Here is a 21,828-nt window from a genome sequence, read left to right on the forward strand (position 1 = left end):
ACCTACGTTCTTTCAGAATCCCTCGTCGCCAGCGGAAAGGTCTCTCCATTCCCTGGATGTTCGGAGGGTGTTGAAATTTTATCTGGATAAGACCAAGGATATTCGTAGGTCTGACCAATTGTTTGTTAACTATGGCTCAGTCAGGACGGGTCTTGCGACCTCTAAGCAGTCCATTTCTCGTTGGATTGTGTCCTGCATTCAATTGTGTTATCAAAAGGCTAATAAGACCTTAGGGGGGTAAACCTAAGGCTCATTCCACCAGGGGCAAAGCTGCCACGACGGCTTTGCTGCGTAATGTTCCGATTGCGGAAATCTGCAAGGCGGCCACTTGGAAGTCGGTCCATACCTTTGCTGCGCATTACTGTCTGGACACGGATGCCAGGGCAGATGCTCAGGTTGGGCAGGCTTCGCTGCGAAATCTGTTCGCACAGTAGTGGTAGTGTCTTGTGGGTTCTCCACCGCTTTTGTTGTGTGGGGATGGGCTTGCCATTCTATTCACTAGATTATGACTATACACAGAGATCCCCTACTACAGTAGGAGTAGTTTCTTTTCTGTAACTCCAGTTCTGTAGTAGGGGTATCTCTGTTATAGTCATAAGCGCCCGCCCTCCTCCCCGGTGGAGAGATACTTATTCATATGTAGAATGCTACAGGTCTGGCGTGCTACGCCTTCAAAAAGAACTGAAAGTAAATGGGACCTGCTGGGCATTCTGGGATACTGGGGAAAGTTCTGGAAAACTGGAAAGTTTTCTTAAAGGCACAGTATCCTGTTCCAAGCCACATAATGGCAGCCTATGGGGCTTGTCTGTCCTCTCCTTCCTCTCTATCATTCCAGAGGCTTTTGCTGGTAGAGGCAGGGTTTTTTCCTTTGTGGAGAAAAACTAGACAGGCAGGGCTGTTTGTGAATGTTGGTGGAATTCTAGTTGAAGTACTGGACAGTGTAGCCTGTGGGTATAGGCTGCATTATCTGTCTTTAAATTAAATTCTCTCTTAAAGGTGTATGCAGGTCTGCATGATTTGTCACCTTTTAGAGATTATTTTTTATTGCTCCGGGGTCCACGCACATGGGCGGGACTATTCACTAGATTATGACTATAACAGAGATACCCCTACTACAGAACTGGAGTTACAGAAAAGAAACTACTCCTTTCCTATAACCCACCATTAACCTTGCTATGGCCAACATTTCATCTCTTCTTACCCTGCCCATACTTCCCCCTCCGTATTTTAGGGGTTGTGTGTGGACTTGCCCCCTCTCCCTTCTGTACTGAGATACTAGTTCAAGTGGAGTTCGAGCCAATTCTCATCTACATAATTTGAACCTACTTTCTGATCAACATTCTGCCCTCCCACCCACTGCTTCTTACCTCCCAGGCCCATTCTGGTCTCGAGTTTTCTAGAACTTGGGAGTCAACCGTTTAATTTCTCTGCATCATCAGCATTACTTCCTTGTTTTCCTGGATTTTATCATTGTGTGTTTTTAGTGCTGCAGAACATCCTCTTTTTCCTGGCCTATTCAGGATAGCTTTCTTGGTGGCTTTTTGCACGTGCTGTACTTGGCGTAAGTTAGTTTGTTTCTGGTGCTTCCTCCCATTGCACATGTTTTCCTTGCAACATCTGTGCTTCATAATTCTCACTCAATCCAAGGATTTTCTATGCTTCTCCTATGGATTGAATTGAAGAGGGTACAAAAAGGGTGACCCCATTGGTAGGGTATCATATGGATGTTGGTTATTCATTGGGATGCTTTCCTTTAGCGGAGTGTTTCAGTGGAAAGTTCTTGGTATAACTGTATTTTATATATTTTGTATAAGATTTCTTCATTCATCCTTGCTTTTTTGATAATGGTCTCTTATATTTACATAAATGTGGACCATTGTAGAATATCTCTGGGGAGATCTTTTTGCGGTCTCTGTGATCGTACCTTATATGGAGTGATGTAGTTGGATTTGTGTGAACTATGGATTGTTGTAGATGTGATGCATAAGGTTCTTAAGAAATTTTTGAATGTTTTCCGCCTTTGTTCATTTAGGGACGTCCCTGTTCCTTAAGTTTCTGAGGGAGTGATAATGAAGACCCACCTGTCTAGATTGTAATTCAGTGTTTTGCTTCTAAAGTGTTTGAATTTCTGCCCAGATGTTAGTCTTCCTCTGTATGTGTCCAACATGCGTTCAGGGATGTCCACCCTATCCCTTAGTTTCAACATTTCTCCACTGAGCTCTTAGGAGGCAAGTTAGTCAGTTAGTGCAGGCCTTTCCCACTTTGGCTTTTATTTCTATTAAGACATTTACCAGGAACTCCTGTGTGATGCCTCTCTGCATCTCTTTTTGGGACGGTTCTTCTGATTCTCTTCTGGATAATTGATTGCTTTTTGCCATGTTCATTCTTCATACTCGTTCGTGGCCAGCAATTTTATACCGAGGGTCCTCTTTATTTCTCCCATTCGGCATGACCCAGCTTTTTTCTTCCACTCAGCAGAGTTTGTGATCCTAGGTAGATTCGGAGGATACTGCAGTCTAGCTTGATATGATGATGCTCTCTAAGCTCTGGACTGATGTTCCCGTTCATTTTCTCCTGTAGTACTGTTTGAGTTTGCTATATTTCTTTTGTTTCAAAAGTGGTTCACCTCCGCTCTGATGTTGTGGTGCCACATTCCCTTAAGCTGATCTCTTATGGGCCAGTTCAATTGACCTAGTTATTTTGTTCAGTTTAACTACTTTTCCCCATCTCTCTAAAGAGGGGGATCCTTTTTTTTTTAATAAACATTTTTATTGGCATTTTTGGTTTACAGCTACACACAGTAGAACAACCAAACAGACAGGTCAATATTGAGCACCACCCCCACCTCGCCCGCCCTCCACCCCCACCCCTCTCTCATCACACCGGAAGTCTGTTTCGGACTTATGCTGCGGGTGACACCAGCGTCTTCAGTATACACCACTGTCTGTGCCCTAGGGCTGTAGAAGTCATCCATGAACCATGCCGGCCCCCTCCATTCCACCGCCCCACTAGAGCCCCCCCTCGAGGCCGTGATACCTCCGAAAGAGGGGGATCCTTGACCAGCTGGCCTTTGTTAGGTTATTGCGTGTTCCTCATAGGGTCCCACTTGTTCCTCTGTATAAGGTACCGATACAGGGTCTTCTGTGCTTTGTCCCCCTCACTAGCTACTTGCACTTTGCGCTTTAACGAGGAAGCTATCTCCCAGAGGGAGCTGGTCCGAATACTCCATAGACTTCTCAATGGACTATTGTTTATTTCTCTCCTCTGCAATTGGATTTCCAGTTACCAGCATACTGCCGCTGGTGAGGGAGGGAGGCCACTCTTATTGTACGTCATTCTTGTTCTTTTCCAGCTCCTAAGGATCTCCTGCCTCTACCACGCCTATTCTTTTTTGTGTAGATGTCACCACCAACTCCTGAAAATTGCCTACCTGGAGCTTCTTTGGGAAATCCATGTGCCCACTTGCCCATGATGTGGCAAGTTCATCTCTTCCCACCCTCCTGGTAGTTCTCTACACAGTTACTTTTCTGGGGGCAGGCTTACCACTTGAGGCCCCGGTGTGAGGGGTGAACCACCCGCAATTGTTCTTGGTTTCTTTGCAGATACTACATTATGCCCGTGCCTCCTGAGCAAAAGAAGAGTCCTACTTTTCTAGACATTAATGCACCACCTGCGTTGAAGCTTTATCCTCTTGCTACCTTGGGATGGGGTGTGGAGTTCGAGGGGTCTGTCACTGACACTGTTTCATGGCCTTGTCACTGGCTCATGTTTCTGTCCCTTGCTCCTCCTCCCTTCACTCGGAGCCGGCCAATGCTCTGACAGCACCCTAGGCGGAAAGAAGAAATTTGGCGCTCTCACTGCTGCTTGTGAATAAAAACCTAGCAGCAGGACCAATTTGTGTTCAGAGGTTAGTCACTGGGTGATTACATCTTGACCCCCCCCCCCCCCCAACTTGCCTTAACTTAGCTGTGTCACACTAGTGCCAGGTTGTTGATGGGGCGAATGGTGTGTTGGTGCATGGGCAGCATGGAGGGAGAGGGAAATGGGAGTGGAAGGAAGGGGCATCATGGAATGTTAAAAACATCACCATAATAATGCAGTCTACGCCTGAAAACAATGCTGTGTCTATGTAAAGCAAACAACTGTTTGTCTTTTCTCTGTACACTTGACAAAACAGCTGAACATAATTTGAATGTTTGGTTGTATCGTGTACATAATGACCACTTTGACAGTATGTTTATTTTATTTTAGTAGTGCACAGCATGACCCATGAGCAACATGAAATGGTGAATGAATACTGGTAATAATTTGTGATGCAGCACTGTACTTTTGTCTTTAGTGAGCAGACTGCTGTTTTTAAACTTATGGTATGAACAATATTCATTATTCCAGATTAATATCTTATTTTCCCATGTTTTTTTATTTTACTTTGCAGCGATTACCCCCCTTTGAAACCTTTTCCCAGGGGCCTACACTTCAGTTTACCCTTCGATGGACTGGGGATTCAAATGATAAATCTACTGCACCTGTAGCCAAACCTCTTGCAACTCGAAACTCTGAAAGTCACCCTCAAGAAAATAGGCTTAATCCACTCAAACCTACACCAACCATAGGTAAAATAATGCTCTCTAAGTTCATCATATCAGATTGTGTTTTTGAACATTGTTACTGGTCTGAGGTGCAAGTTTTAGTATACAAATTGAATTTCATTTGTGTTGAGCGCCTTGAACCCATTTCTTTTTATGTATCCTTCCACGTGCAGACTCCTCACCTATTGAATTTTCTCCAAGCGCCATACTGGAAAAGTTGAAGTAGATCTCCCACACCAGCAGGGGTGTCTCATGGCACCAACTACTCCGGCATCTCCTCGTACATGACATAATGGAGCCGTATATGGCACGCCCATTGCACTGATGTCCGTTACATTTTTCTAAAAACATTTTTGCACACATGGATCTGGAGCTTTCTCTTCGTTGCACTACTTCTTTCACTTTTTGCGGTGCTACTAAGGGGACATGTAACCGCCGAAAGTGTCGTGGGTCAAGAGAGATGCTTCCTTTCAAAAGAAGGTATCCATATCAAACCCTCAACATTAATCTCTTGTACCTGGGTCACAGGTATTCACTCCGCAGAGTGTGACAAGTCTACTAGCATACATGCTAAGGCAATCAGTGGTCGGAAAGCGAAGCGCTTCATGGTGAGGTTGTGTGATGATCAGTCCGTCACTGCCTTAGGTCTTGCTCCACATCTGTGATGGACATCCCTGCAGTTAAGTTTCTGAGCAGAATTCTTTGAAAGATGAGCCTACCTGCAAAACCACTTAAGAAGCACCACATGAGGGGTTCTGCTTCTCTGTATTGTTCCCATTTGTAGGACAAGACTGCGTTAGCACCACTATTCCCCAACCACAGCGTCTACTAAGCCTTCTCCCCCCATTTTTTCAGAGTTACATATTTCATTTATTTTGTGCCTTGCTCCGCTGCCCAGCTTCGTTCAAGGCTTTTGCTGGGCTTTTTCACCCCCCATCTACCTTTGAAGTGTCTTTGGTGCCCGCGGGCACCTGCAGACCTTTGACTGTGCCTCTGCTGAGTGGTCACTTCCTGGCTCCACTTGACCACCTATTGCGCTGCTAAAATCTTGTTGCAGCTGAATTCCTCAATTACTTCTGATATCGATCAAAGCACCAACTTTGGATGTGGCCCTGAGCTGACTAAAATTCAGAAAACAAAGAAAAGTTGGTGTAGGCTAAGAGTAGAATCACACCTGTTTCATAGCATTTCTTCATGAGCATCTGCGTTGTGCATAGTGCTTTTCACGTCTAGATGAGATTATTGCGTTTTATTCTAACTTTATTCAGATGACTGGCATCATCTACCATGATGAGGTTGAAGCAATCAATCTTCTTCCTCCTTCTGACATGGTTGGAGATTTTTATTTGGCCTTTCAAAATTTCAGGGGCCTGGAGACTTCACCAGATGTTGACTTGATTGTATGTTTGGCTTACCTGCAAATGAAATTGCCTCCTTTAAAGCAGTCCAACACAAACAGTGGTCGAAGTTCACAAAAAGCAGTAGTGGATCTGGGGGCGGGGATAACCTGAGGATTCAGTGGGGTTGAATCAGACTCGTGGATAAAAAGAACGCAACATTGCAATTTTTAGCATTTTTTTAACATTTCACTGACCTGTTACACCTTATAAAAATACTTAATTCAACAGATGAGTACACAGGTTTATTTGAGGTTTAATATATGTGTTATTGACATTAAAATGCATCGATCCGATCTCCAGAGATCAGATCCAGGGGAGAAAGCAAGATGGCGGGCTGAAGCCGCCTCTAGGAGTGGACTGCTACGGCTCCCGGTAATCAGACCCCCTCTGTCGAAAAGGACACTAAATGAGGATGTAAGGCTAAGACACTTACGAACACTGAGAAAACTCTGAAGGTTAGCGATTCCGGAGAAAACGTCAATCTGCAAAACTCAAAACCTTCGAGTCAACTCTCCACTGCAATACTGCAATATTGACCGGATGCAACTCCCTTTACGACCCCGACACAGCTGTTTGTTATTAACTCGCTACCTCGAGCGAGTCCCGGTTTGGCGCTCGGCTTGGCGGCTGACATCTCGCTCTTCTAGCAGCAATCTTCGCGGCTACAAACTGGGTGATTTCCGAATGGCACCCACAAGAAGTGGCCGAGGAGCGAAGCCCCAACCTACGGAGACGTCTGCGGCAACAAACTCATCGTCCATGGTGAGTGGGAGTGACAATGGCGGTACTAATACAGGCTCCGGTGATGACAGAGGTCTGGTGGAAGGGGGGCCGGCTGTGGGATCACTGGAGGGAATAGAGGGGATGGAAACCCTCGCTGATACTGCCCCCCGAAACTTGGGCGACAGGTGATCCAGTACTTAAAGTCTGGAAATATTTCCGAGATTACAGAAAATGTGCCATTCTCTGGGGGTAACGACTTGGCAGAGACAATAATTAATGCTATAACTAACAACTCTAAACAAAATAATGCTGATTTAAAACCTCAAAAAAGTATTAACCCTGGCATTCATTGTACGCAAGATACCCAACATCAATCTGACCTTAGTGATCTTAATATGAGAGCCAACAACACTAAATTACAGTCTGAAATTGATCCTAAGCTATCACTTAGCCTGCCTATTAAAGAAATAAAAGCAAAATCAAACAAGGACGGTCCCAGCGTACTAAGGCGCAACAGCGATGATAATGACAATAATAGTCAACAGCCTCTTACTCTCCTAGATGGACAAGATACCAATATATTAGAGGCACAGACAGAGTTTAAAGGGTTTGGATGGCTCTACAAAAACAGCGGATAACGCAGTATTAAGTAATGGGCTTATGTATCAAGTACCTACATCTTTAAGAGAGCAGCGCTTACCAAGAGAATCTAAGAAGAAAACAACAATTAAGATAGACCCTCTTAAAAAGACAAAACATACTAAAGAACTTAAAAGGATGCAAAGCCCACTCAATGTAGGAACATCATCTGAAAAATACACGAAAGAAGACTCAAAAAAAAAAATAGCCCAATGAGGAAGTGGGTTCAGTATAAAGGCGGGATCAAGAAAACCATCGCCAGGCTATCAGGAGCAGGGTTTACGGACGGGAGCATGTTAGCCGGTCCTTTATCAGCAACAGAAACATTGCCGATCGACCAGAAGGACTACCCATACTCTGGTTTAGTACAAGATCCTACGAAAGAAATAAACACTCAAGACCCTGTTACTAAGCAGCTTTCTATTCCTGGCAACGGCGAAATTATTTTTCCCATCTCTTCAACTCCACCAAACCCACTTATAGGACTACATCAAGAATCATCTCTGGTTTTTTGTAGCCCTCCTCTAGAGGATCAAGCTTCTGCGGGACACGACCATTATAATGCTCAGGATCAGGGCCAGGAGACAATTATGCTTGCTAAGATATTGCAAGCTTTAAATGAACAGAGAGAAGAATCAAGGGCACTTTTCTCACAAGTCCGAGCTGACATTGGGAAAATTCAGCAGACTATGAAAGAGGTAATGGAGAAAGTGGGATCTGTGACGGAAGAAATGGCTGAGCTTCAACAAAGAGTTGTCAACATAGAAGAGGCCTCATCTAAAAGGGATAGCTCTGTGGAGAGACAAGAAGTACAGCTAAGGGAGGTACAAGCCAAGCTGGAGGATTTGGAAAACAGGCAGAGACGACAGAACCTTAAACTATTTGGTATTCCCGAAGGTTTGGAGGGGGCGGATTCTAGAGCATACATCGTCCAGATTATGCAGAAGGCTTTCCCTGAGCTGGGGGACTGGGATTGCCAGATACAGCGAGCACACAGGCTGCCAATAATACAACGCCAAAAGAACTCCCAGTATCCTAGACCTTTTCTAATCTATTTTGGCAATTATCTGCTGCGTCAAGCTGTTTCCCTAAAAGCTGGTCCTAGGTCACCTGTGGTAGTGGATTCTTTTTCTCTGGTCTTCCGATCGGATTTTTGTAAATTCACGATGGATAAAAGATGGCAGCTAAAACAGATGATCGATCCGCTAAAAGCACTTGGTGTCCAAGCTTACTTACAGGAACCTGCCCGGCTTAAAGTTATCAAGAATGGGCAAAGCTACTTCTTTTTTTCTCGTACGGAAGCAGAGGAGGTATTGCAGAAATGGAAAGGGGAAGGCTCTAGCTAAAATAGACTGAGCTAGGACTCCTGAAAATGACTCTTAATGTGTCCTAACACATATAAATAGCTTATAGATTGTTTGGTTTCTCTATTTACTATTTACTACTTACTACTTCTTTTTTGAAACGGCTGGGGGGGTTTCTAGACCGGGGGCTGGGGGGCGGTTGGGTCCTAGTCGACTGCCACACCAGCGGCAGTTACCAGAAGACGACTTCTCCTTCAAGGAACAGGGTGGGTGGGGAGGGAGGCAAGAAAGGGAAAGGTGGTAAAGGGGCTAGGGGTTTGGGGTGGTCCTTTCTGATGTACAAAATGATTGCTGTTGTAAAGGATAAAAAAACCAACATGAAAGTGATTTCAGTTACTGACATAATATAAGCAAGGACAGGTTTCCTTCTTTTTTTTTCTCTTTTTTCTTTCTTTCTCTTTGAATGGCTGAAATAAAAATGTTAGCCTGGAATGTTGCAGGCCTTAACGGGAGGAACAAGAGACGCTTGGTGGCAGAGGAATTGTTGATGTATAATCCGCATTTAGTTTTATTATCAGAAACTCATATTGCATATAAAGATAAAGGGCTCCTTAAACAATTGGGATATGAAATTGTTATAGCTTCGGACCAAGATACCTCAACTAGAGGCGTAGCTATCTTAAGACATGGACATCTAAAATGTATAATTGAAAAATCATTAACGGATAAAAGTGGTAGGTGGGCCATTGTGCAGGCACAGGTTGAAGGTACAAAATGTTTTATGCGTAGTATATGGCTCAAACAGCGACAACTATCAAATAATTGATAGACTGAATATTGAATTGTTGAGCTGGGAAGGCGATAAAGTCGTGATGGGGGATTTCAATTGCATAATGAATTATGAGATAGACACTACAAGACGTCATGCATTTCAGAGGATGAAAAAGACACGTACAGCAATCAATGAGCTAGGACAAATACACGGTCTTAAAGATGTTTGGCGGACAGTACACCCCAATATACCGGGCTATACTTATTACTCTGCTGCACATAAACTCTGTTCTCGTATAGATATGGCCTGGGCATCAGAAGAGATTATAAAACTATGCACTATGGAGATATGCCCCAGGGTTACTTCAGACCACAACCCCATCCTTCTGAGCTTTAAGACATTTACAGCAAGGAAACAGATTAGGGGCTTTTCATTTTCTAGATATCTTTTAACAGACGAAACTTATTTATCTAACATTAAGCAACACTTAAGGGAATATCTAGAAATTAATAATGGTTCTGCAATACCAACAATAGTCTGGGATTCGTGTAAGGCCAGCATCAGGGGGTTCACACAGCAATATATTTGGATACAGAATAGGCAACGCAAGATAGAAATAGTTGGGATCCTTAAAGATGTCAAGATCATGGAGGATCAATATGCAGAAGCATTACTAAACGGCTCTTTAAATTTAGAAACTATAGGATATGAACTAATAAACTTAAAATCAACAGTAAAACAAACTTTCAGGGAGAAAATAGCGGTTAAAATTAATAAACACAAATTAACTCAATACGAAAGCGGGGAAAAAATTGGGAAATTTCTAGCCTTTAAAGTAGCCGACGAACAAGCTAAGACACAAATAAAGAAAATTAAAGGCTTAAACAGCGAGATATATGAACAACCGAGCCAGATATTAGCGCAGTTTGTCACATATTATCAAAACTTATACACGCCAGAGGCTCAGCCACAAATGTTTGATATTATATAATATGTCCAGAGGTACATTAAAAAAACATCGGTAGCTAATGAAGTATCAGCAATATTGCTGGATGATATCGCGCACGACGAGATTAGAGCCGCCATCTCTTCTCTGCCATCAGGAAAAGCATCCGGAGATGATTCAATCCCCATAGAATTATATAAAAGATGTTTAGATGAGCTACTGCCAACTTTCTCCCAACTCATTAAATATATTGAAGCAGGGGGGAACGCTCCAGACTCTTGGAATACGACTCGGATAATTTTTTTTCTAAAAAAGAATAAGCCTCCAGAGGAATGTGGGTCTTATAGGCCGATATCACTTATAAATACGGATGCGAAAATCTACGCTAAAATTCTGGCAACTCGTCTAGCACCTATAATGCCGAAACTTGTTTCACCTCAACAACACGGGTTTATTGTAGGACGGGATACTACATCCCATGTGAATACGGCTATAGCAGCGTTTGATGTTGCCAAAGTTAGAACCACCCCACTCGGTATGATATTACTAGATGCAGAGAAAGCATTTGACCGAGTGGGATGGGATTTTCTCTGGGTTGCATTATCTACATTTGGCATCAAGGGTACATTTTTACATATGATCAAATCTTTATACCAATATCCTACAGCTAGGTTAGCCTATGCAGGTTTACAATCTGATATGTTTCCAATTTCACGGGGTACCCGTCCGGGATGCCCTCTTTCACCTCTTTTATTTGTACTATCAATAGAGCCATTTATATTAGCACTACAAACGCAAACTCGGATCATACCTTTTATACATAACTCAAATGAACTAAAAATCACGGCATACGCCGATGACATAGCTGTATTTTCAACGGATGTTAAAACCGCATTATATGAGGTGGTTAAAGAAGCGGAAAGGTATGGTTTGGTCTCTGGCTACAGACTTAATATTAACAAAACTCAAATATTAATGAACTACAAAGACGCTGGAATAACGACCGGGATATGCAACACGGCTACCTACCTAGGGGTCAAGATAACCACTAGAATAGATAAAATAATAGAAATAAATTACGAGACTCTTCTTAAGGAGACTGCAACATTGCTCAAAAAATGGCATAAGGTTCCTATAGGTATTGGGGGTCGTATAAACATAATCAAAATGAAAATACTACCTAAATGTATTTATTTATTTCGGTCTATCCCGCTAAGATTAAATATGTTCTTTTTTAAACGATTAGATGGTATCTGCGGCAGTTTCATATGGGGTTATAAAAAAGCCCGTAGGGCTATTCGACTACTTAAACTCCCATATAATCAAGGAGGTCTGGATTTCCCGGATTTCAAATTATACTTTTGGGCAGCTTTTGTTAAACGGTTAAGAAGTTTAATACACCCCGTAGGATGTAACGCACCCTTTTTCTTTAAGTTTATGCTCGACAAGGAATATGAAATGTTTCTGTTCAGAATCAATGATCCAAACTATTTCAAGAGAGTCAGATTCAAGGTTGCACGAGATGTTGTCAATATATGGTTCGCAATTATTTCTAATTGTAATACATCATTTTATCACGATAAGCTGCCCATATGGGGCAACCCAGCTTTGCCAGAAATTTTTCAAGATATGGAGGGTAAACAATGGGCTAGCCTGGGCATAAAATACTTGGGCGATATATATGATCAAAATGGGTTTATGACTTTTGAAAAAATAGACTACATATAAAATAACGTTAGGCATGCAATTTAAATATTTTCAAATTCGAGATTATCTTATCCGCAGCATGCAATTGACAAACATTTCAGGTTCGCTTATATGGGATTATATGCATAAAGATAACTCAAACTCAATAATTAGCGCTGGCTATAAAATCTTATGCTCATTTAAGCCAGATGACTGTCACAGATTAGCTGAGCGCTTGGGACATAGTGCAGGGGCATCAGTGACAGCTAACACCATATCACGTGCTTTCTCTAGGCTTAACAACTCTGTATATTCTTCTAACCTTAGGATACAACAATTCAAAACAATCTGTCAATTATATTATACCCCAGAAAGGATATCAAAATGGTCCTCCCATGGCTCTTTTAGCGAACGCACAAAATGCCCAAAGTGCAATCTACAGTCTGCTGATCTAAAACATATGTTTTTTTTATGTCCTGCACTAGAGAAGTTTTGGTCAACGATAACTGATCTGATCTCTCAAAAATTAGGGAGTGCAGTGACGGTCTCAGCAACAGAGGTATTAGTTGGAGCCCAGAGTATTACAAGCAGATATGCAGATCTAATTTCAATACTATTAGTTAGCGCAAGATTAACAATCGCTCGTGCATGGATTTTACCCACACCTCCATCGACCATAGAATGGTGGGGATTAGTTAAAGAAACATATGATATGGAACTAGCACTGTCAAAAACGAGAGGGACGCAGGCACTCTGTAAAGTAAATAAGATATGGGGTGTACTATTCTGAAAATGTTTGTAAAGGGTTTTTTTTTTCTCTCCCCTCCCTTTCTCCTCTGCAATGAGGGCTAATAGATATATAGGTAGATATGAAGGACAGGATATTTACAGAACTGATATACTTACCTGTTCCAATGTTTGTACTTATTTGCTTAAAACTTATCGAATTGTATAATATGTATTAATTTTTCTTTTTCTTTCATGTTGGTAATAAAGAAATTTAAAAGGACATTAAAATGCATCCATGAAGTGGGATAAGTTTCCAATCACAGAATTTCCTGAAGACGCTTATAAGTAGAATCATGAGCCACGTGTCTTCAAGCCATGCAGTTTCAGTCATCCACGTTTCTCCTGCCTTTTTCCAACAATTTTGAACACACAATCCTTGTTTAAATTCTATAACCAGAAGCCACACCATTTTTATGAACATTATCAGGCCTTGAAAAATGTACTCGCCCACTCGCAATGTTGAGCGAGATTTTAGCAGGTCGAGCTATTTTTTAGCATTTACTGGACTGTGCTGGCGAGTTAACTTAAGCTGGAAGGAACAGGTGTTTTGTTCATTCAGAAAGTGAATGAGCAATAAAGATGCCATAAAACATTTTTTGTCTTGACACATTTGCTGTCTGTTCAAGGACAGAGGTCAAATGTCAGTCTTTTTTTTTTTTTTTTTATAAACTTCAATGTCAGTTAGTCTTTTTACTAATTGTCGCATATCTGTTCATGGGAAATTTGTTTTACTTTTCTTTCTCTTACTATAGTTAGTGCTTTCTGTCAAGTTATCTGACATTAATTGTGAAACAAAAAAAGCTGTAAAATAGTTCAGAAACATTTCTGCCCCTGCACGGATGACAATGCATTTAATGAACTGAGGCAAGACAGCGGTCATGTGTATCCTATATGTGGCTAGATTTGTATTCTATATGAAGCAAAAGTTTAGTCTATTAAACTAAACAAGATTTTTCTGTACAACAGACCTGCTGAACTCTCATATTTGATGGTGCTCTCATACGTGATAAAGAAGAAAAGGCGTCTTAGTGAATTAAAATACTTGCCCAGGATCACCCAATTTGAAACCAGTTTAAGGGTCAAGAGCATTATATTTAGGTCGAGTAGATTAATCATGTCACTAGACCTGCAGTTCTAGTAAAAAGTTTAGGATCTTTCAAGGCCTGATTATAGAAGACAAACGATTGACTGATCAAGTTCATCATTCTTAAGACTAAAGCCATATTCACATTCTGGAGTGTATGTACCAAAGTTCTCCATAAGATCTGCTTATGGTTTCAGGCTGTCAGGGATACAATATGTATTTGTTTTTACTCTCTGAAACAAATTATAAAATTCCTGGTATCAAATACATGCAACCTGCTACAAAGATTTGTATTTCTTCCTCACTAGATAAACTTCTCTGCGGTTTGATAGCAGCTGCTTACGTAGACCTTGGCTTCTGACACCAAGCTGGGTCTTCCCCTTAAACTGAAGACTTCTCCCAGGAAAAAGATCTGGTTGGACTAGCCCTTAGGGCTGAACCACGCTAGGTTCCAGCTACTGCTGCTAAGTGACTTCTGCGGTCTGGACAGCCTTCCTTTGGAGTTGAAGGCAGCCTCCAGTACATGTGCCTGATGGAGTGGCCCTGTAGTCTGAACCTAAGTTGTGAGACTTAGGAAGTAGGGTTACTACTTGGCTGGTTTTCTACTAGCATGACCACTATTTTAATGACCCAGCTGGTACAAACATTAGGAAAAACGCCTGAGGCTTACATTCTCTCCCCCCCCCCCCCCCCCCCTCCCCCCAAAATATATACTTTAAGCATCAAATATAAAAAGAAAGCACTTTAACAAGTGTTCTGGATCAGCGTTAATGATCTCTGACTAATAAGTACAGTAAACAAAGGCTGAAAGATCAGGTTACAAATGAATATGTACAATTTTGTCTTAAGCCATATTGAAGGATCATGTTTAGGCCTTTGCTGACGTTTACAACATGAACAACTATCCTGTATTTTTCTTTTGGAAAGGTGACAGCCTTACTAGATAGGCCTGTCCGTTGAGGCAAGAGGGCTTTAGAAAGGGCTCTGGCTGACAGGCATTCACAGCCAAACCGTTTTGGACATCCAGGCTCCTCGCCCTACTGCTACAGAACAGAGGATTTACATTCCCAGTGATGAGCCCAAAAATAAAAGGCGGGTTTGGTCATGGGCAGTAACACTAATGATCCTGATCTGACTATTGTATTGGTCACAATCCCAATGGGGGCATGCAGGTATGGTGTAAATCACTTTAAAGCTGTCACAGGTAGCCATTTTCGCATGCATTTGCTAAGGTTGTGATTGACTGACCCTATAGTACAGCAGTGAAGTCCCTAATGCGCAAATACAGAGGGTTAGGGAGTTGTGGTGATCGGTGAAGCCATACTCGCAGTGCAGCACTCTGGGCCATATTTATACACTTTTAGGAAAGAACCAACAATCCAGTCCTGGGACACAATTCTTTTTTTTTATATTTAAAGTAGGGTAACAGACTTGAGGGTTGTGCCCTGCGGATCCCGTCTACTTGGTTCAAGACAACAGATGTGATGGCGATATCCTGACTATAGAGAAAAATAAGGCATGCTTCTAATTCTAATCTAGTCGAATTGACTCCGCTAAAAACAACGTAAAAGAAATGTTGTCGATTGTTCAGAGCTTCACGTCTCCCTCGGCTTAAGCTAGTGTGCTATTACCCTCTAACACCTGGTACGATACCTTATCAGACTTTTTCCAGGATAAGATCTGCACTATTCAGGCGGCCTTCTCACACGGTGATGATGAGACCGTGGTATCTGTCTTGCCTCTAACTCCTAGGGCTGAACACTGCCTAGATGTGTTTAATACAGTGGATCTGCAGAACTCTCTTAAAATCATTAGAGCTTAAAATCTGGCTCACCCTCTGATCCTTGTCCTGCTAGACTGCTTGCCGCCGCAGCAGAAATGATCAACGTAGAGGTAAATAGCATTGTTAGTTTATCTCTCCAGACAGCCAGTGTTCCAGCGGCCTGGAAGCTGGCCAGGATTTTGCTTGATCCTCCTTAATCCGGGAAACTATCGACCTATCTCCCTTTTGCCGGCGCTGGCTAAAGTGTGTGAGAAGGTTGTTAATCAACTCACTGAGTTCATTGAGAGGAAGGGTATCTTGCACCCTGCACAATCGGGGTTCCGGGCTGCCCATAGCACTGAGTCGGTCCTGGTGGAGGCCATTCGAGAGTGTTTGGACGCCGGCGGCAGGGCAGCACTGATCCTGTTGGACCTCTCGGCGGCATTCGACACGGTCCCGCACTCTCTTCTCCTCTCACGACTCGCTGAGATAGGTGTGTCGGGCACTGCCTGGAACTGGCTTAGATCCTTCTTAGAAGATCGGGCCCAACAGATCTGGATGCCCCCCGTGCTCCTCTTCTACACAGTATGTGACCACAGGGGTCTTGTCTTAGCCCCCTTCTTTTTAATATTTATGTTACACCCTTAGTTTACCTGGCAGAGAGCTTGGGAGCCAAGGTGATGGCCTACGCTGACGATACTCAGCTGCTATTTACTTGGGACAATAATGATGATTCGGTTTCTTCGGTTCATCATTGCCTCTCATCCATTTTTAAATGGTTAGCAGCTGCACAGCTAAAGTGCACTGAGGAGAAGTCCGAAATCCTCCTCTTCGGAAATATTTCTACTAATTTTCGCGTATCTTTTTGGTCTCCTGAACTCCCGGTGCCAACCTCTCTAGTGAAACCTGTCAAGAATTTGGGGGTATGGTTTGATGAAAGCCTGTCTTTTTCATACCATATCAAGAAGCTGGCCGGTAATTGTTTCGGCCTCCTTAAAACTTTGAGGAAGTTTTTCCCTTTTCTTCCCCAGGCAGCAAGAGAATCTGTGACCTGCGCACTCATTTTGTCCCGGTTGGACTATGCCAATGCACTATACATTAGCATTCCGGGTTTCCTGCTCAAAAAGCTGCAGGTTGTCCAAAACGCGGCAGCCAGACTACTTCTGGGTATCTCTCCCAGGAGTAGTGTGCGACATAATCTACATTCACTGCACTGGCTCCCTGTCGCGGAACGGGTTAAGTTTAAATCACTGGTTGTGGCTCACAGAGCGCTGCTCGGGCTTGGCCCACTATAGTTACAAAAACGCTTTTATTTTTATGTTCCATCTAGACAGCTGCGCTCCATGTCCCTCCGCTTTGCGCAGGTTCCTAGATTTAAATATCCGAGGTTCAGAGGTAACTCACTGACAAGGAAGGCGGCTGCTGCCGGAATGCCCTGCCCCTTGTCCTACGTAATGTTCAGAACCCAGTGATATTTAAGAAACATTTGAAAACGCATCTATTCACCTAAACAGACACCTTTCCCTGGCATCGCGCCGGGACACTCTTGATTATCCGGGCGCGCTATAAGTTAAAATAACATAATAGAGGTTTCACATCCTTTCGTCCTCTTCCTGGGAATCAGTGCTGCCCTTCACGAGGCACTTCAGGGTCGAATCTTTGCCACACGGGACATACTGGCCGTCAAGTTGCTCATTGCCATTGTGCAGCCACAGGCGACTCCCAAGTGTATATCGTCTCATCCTTCACCTGCAAGACTGGTGGACCTAGTCTTATATTGAAGTTAACCCAAACTTGTTTCCATCCACTCCCCTGAACAGTGAATCAAAACGTATAATAGCCGTTTGCAAGAAGTTTTTTTTAATCAGTAAGTGTGGCTCTTCACTGTAATAATGCCACATGCTAATTAACACATTATTTCCATGATCTTTGGGAGGTGCCCAAATGGTGGTTTCTAGACCATTTTTGTTAACACTTTTCTGATCTTGTGTGTGATTGGCGAGATGTAACCAAGAAGTCCTTAACACATTGGATCCGGTTGCCAGGGCTATGGGCACTTCAGCGACTGTCATGTCAACATGCATGATGCACTTCATTGAGTTTTCTGGGTATGTCTAGGTCAACATGATGTGCATGCCTTTCAATTGTTTCTGTTTAGTTCTGTGAGAAGGCCAACCAAGATCTTAAAATATTCAAGCAGTATTGCTCCACTGCTTGCTGCTAGGCTTGGCTTTTTAGCGGTCACTATTTCACCAACAATACTTGAAGCTGTGCGGTTATTGCCAAAGCCAACTTCACTGCAAACACAAGCCCTCCTAGCTGATCCAGCTGAAAGGGCTGTCTTGGGTTTTGCCTTTTGTTATGCCTCAGTTGAACTATATTTTGGTGGTCAACTTTATGATAGTAGTTATATTGTTTCATACAAGTGTTTTTCTGATTGCCTCTACTTTGGCGGTTGTATGTTGGAACAACGAGTTCCCCAACCATAACTTCCCTAACAACGAGGTTGCAACCACGACCTCGTCTAAACCACAATTCTTTTTGCCATGCATTACTTTATTTCGATTTTTCGTGGTAAAGGAATGCGTGTTCAAAAAAATGCTTTCCTAATAGTACCCCGATCCCCCACCCCTTAAAAACGAATCCCCCCACCCTGAAAACACACTATCACTCGCACCCCCTAAAATACGAACTTAACCCCCATAAATCTAATTCCCCTCATCCTTCAAATAATCACGAAACCCCCCTCTTCCTAAATACGAACTCAACCCCCATAAAACTAATTAACCTCGCCCTTTAAATAATCACGTAAACCCCCACCTCCTATATACGAATTCCTCCAAAAACTTCTGAACAAACACGATAACCCATACCCCCTAAATACTAACCCCTATTAACTAACCTGTTCCTCTGCGACTGCGATGCTCCTCCGAACTCCGCCCTGCCCGAACACTAGACCGACTCAGCCTTAACCACGCACATGCGTGGTTACGGTAGAGTCGTCGTTCGGGCAAGTCGTTCCACTTTCGTGACTCCGGTACTCGTTGTTCCGGAGTCGTTGTTCAGGATATTTCCCACTTTGGTGTAATTGAACCTCAGACCCGGTCTGTGCACCTGCCTTTTACTTGACTCGTACCAGTCAAGCTGGTACTTTGGAAAAAGGCTTCATTCCAAATGTGATATATTCTTTTTATGCTAGTCAATTGTTCCGTCTTCCTCTGCATCATACCAAAAGAAGCAAAAGGCTGCTTCTTCTGGTTTCTTGCAGGAGTTTGTTACTACTTCAACAAGAATTGAGTGTGTCAGCTCTTCATTGGCTATACTAGTTCCAAGAAGGGCCATGCAAAATACAGAAGCAGACAGTTTACCGCTTTATAAACCGCTCCATCAAAATTAATCATGCACGTGCCAAGACAGACCCCTGTGGGCATAAGGGCCCATCCCACCATGGCAAACACCTTTTCAGTGGGGTGTTTCATTTATAGCTATCTGCTGGACTTTGACTTGGGCTGCAGTCAACACCTTCGCCTGGCATTTGTGTCTCAACTCTTAACTGTACATGGATGGGCATTTTGCCTGATCTGTGTTGTAAGACTTCTTGGTTTCATCATCTCCTTAAAGCCCTATTCTGCTTTGAATCAAGATATTGACTCGAGGTGAGGAATCTGCTGATGTAACCATCTATCAAAAGAACAAATTCTAATCTTGCTGTTGGGTACCCTATCTATTTTCCAATACCTCGTCAGCATGCCTGTCTCCCATATCTGAGCAATAGGCTTCCAAGTTTATTCTTTGCATTGCATTCCTTTTAATTTGCCAGTCTCATCTCTGTCTCTATGGATGTGGAGTAAAGGGCGAGAACTGATGTCAATGTGCATAACGTTGCCCTTTATGCCTCTCTGATATCATGTCTGAGGAGCTGCTGTAGCAAGTCAAGTCCAGTCTAGTGCCTAAAAGAGATTAATAAGGTATGAAATTTGCAGGTATGGACAAGAAGGATCATTACACTCAGTAAGTAACTTATCCCTAATCGTTCCTTCTGCATTAAAGTGAGTACAATAAAATAGCTTACCATGGATAAAACTGCAGTTTAAGTATGGCTATTAACAAAATAGTTTGCTTGTGTTGCCAAAGAATTACAATTGATGACACATCTAATCGGATGAATGGCAAAGTGCAAGCTTAATTAAGTCATAGTAAAAATGCAACATACAATCAAAACGCAAGAAATGTAGTAGCAAACATGTGGAAAGACAAGAATGCCACATCTGATAACTTTACTAGTGTAGTCTATTTTTAGACATGGAATGCCATGCTTCTATATGTTGCGTGACCCTGAAGACCTGGTGGAAAATTTTAATCTTGATGAGTAGTACAAGGTAATTAAGTTCTTCATATTTACTGCAAGATCAATCAGTAGCTCAAACTATTGCATGGGATTAATGTCAATCGTGAGGTCATGGTAAGCGATGGTGTCCTTCGTGATGTCATGAGTGAAGTATAAGGTTATGAAAAATGCATTGGCAGTGAGTAATGGTTAACCATATTCATCGAATTTCTTTTTTCATTTTTCCAGAGTGGGGAGATTGACTACCAACTCCCCCTGCAGAATCTCAGTAGTATGCATTGATTTGTCTTAAAGGAACTGGGCTGATGAGTTCTGTGCAAGTGGGAACCATGAATTGTGTTTTTTCTGTGTGGTTTTCTACCCTTCCATTAACTTTGTTTCTCCTAAATTTTGCTTTGAGGAGTCTCTGGCACTTTTAGCTCGAGCCCACCAGGCCGCACAACTATCTAGTTGCAAAAGACATATTGTGAGCTTACCAAGAACTAAAAGGAGTTTGCAGCCTGCCCATTCTCTTCCAGGGGATACACATCAATAGTCATAAGCACTGAATTATCTCCGCCCACGTGCCGGAACCCGGAGCATATACAAAAATACATATATATGTGTATGTAGTAGAAATGCAGTACATAGTGCGAAATAAATATACACATATACATGTATAACATAAAAAATATGCAGCCCTAAACATACCCAATAGGCCAAGAAGCCATATTTACATGTATTTCTCTAGTATGAAAATAACCCATAAACATATAATGTAAGAGAAGGACATGTACAGTAATAGCATTCCGCAAAAAAACTTTTATTTTCATCAAAGAAAACAGGTAATGGCAGGCAATTAGCCTAAAGAAGGCTACATATATCAATAACATCCCTGTACAGAAAAGGAAACTGGCACCTCGCCTTTAAGGCCTCAGAGACCCTGAGAACTTTGCATTTAAGGCCTCCAGGAGAACCCTGCTCCCATCATGCACCACAGGTGACAGTTAGGTCAGTTCTTTTTTTCCGGCTCCTTCTGTGAGGAACCTGGAGCTTGAGCTTAACCTTTTCTAGTCAGAAATTATATTCTACTACTTTTTTCAATTGTCCTTCCTGTGGGAAGAAGATGGCCAAATCCGATCCTCATTCGGTCTGCGTTGTGTGTCTACCTTCTCACAACACAGAGACATGCTACCACTGTCTTCATCTTTCAAGAAGAACATTGAAAGACAGAGAGAAGATCAGACTTCTAGGCTTGCTGGAGAGAGAAACACATCATAAGTGGCCCAGAGAGTCCTCATTCATCTGCCCTCCTCTCTGAGAAAACGGCAAAGATCTGCATCACCAGAAGCTAGAAGTAAGAAAAAACATCACAGCATGTCGTCGACGTCGAGACCAACTAAACAAGTAAGGTCGATGTTGAGAACAAGATCGACCTCGAGACCTGCAAAGCAAGTGAGATCGACGTCGAGGACAGGATCGACGTCGAGACATGCTTCGGGCTCGAAACATGATAAACCACAGTCTATGTCGAAGCGCCCATCGAAGTCAATGCAGAGGTTGACGTCCAGATCTTGGCCCCCCCCTTCCCCCTTTCGAGGGTCAGCGTCGAGACACTCCAGATCACCCTCTCGGACCCGTCAGAGGTCTACGTCGAGGGCAGAGTCGACATCTAGGATATCGCAGGATCACCAGCGGTCGACGTCGAAGGGACCGATGTCGAGGACTTCGTCCCATAGATCTCTGCCGTCCAGTGTCACCTCCACGGTCGTAGCCAATGGTAGCTCATTCTGGTTCGACATCGAGG

The 21,828-nt window shown here is 42.9% G+C and overlaps 1 protein-coding gene across 1 annotated transcript in view; it reads left to right on the forward strand.

The window, feature by feature from the left end:
- Nucleotides 1–21,828, forward strand: part of SUZ12 (SUZ12 polycomb repressive complex 2 subunit) — an 819,404-nt gene that overhangs the window by 552,689 nt on the left and 244,887 nt on the right. Inside the window, exon 10 of the mRNA XM_085617193.1 lies at nucleotides 4,436–4,613. Within this exon, the coding sequence (XP_085473319.1) occupies nucleotides 4,436–4,613 (178 nt within the window). The remainder of the gene's footprint in view (nucleotides 1–4,435; nucleotides 4,614–21,828) is intronic.

This window comes from Triturus cristatus, chromosome 7 (assembly GCF_964204655.1).
Source record: "Triturus cristatus chromosome 7, aTriCri1.1, whole genome shotgun sequence".
In the NCBI taxonomy this organism is placed as follows: domain Eukaryota; kingdom Metazoa; phylum Chordata; class Amphibia; order Caudata; family Salamandridae; genus Triturus; species Triturus cristatus.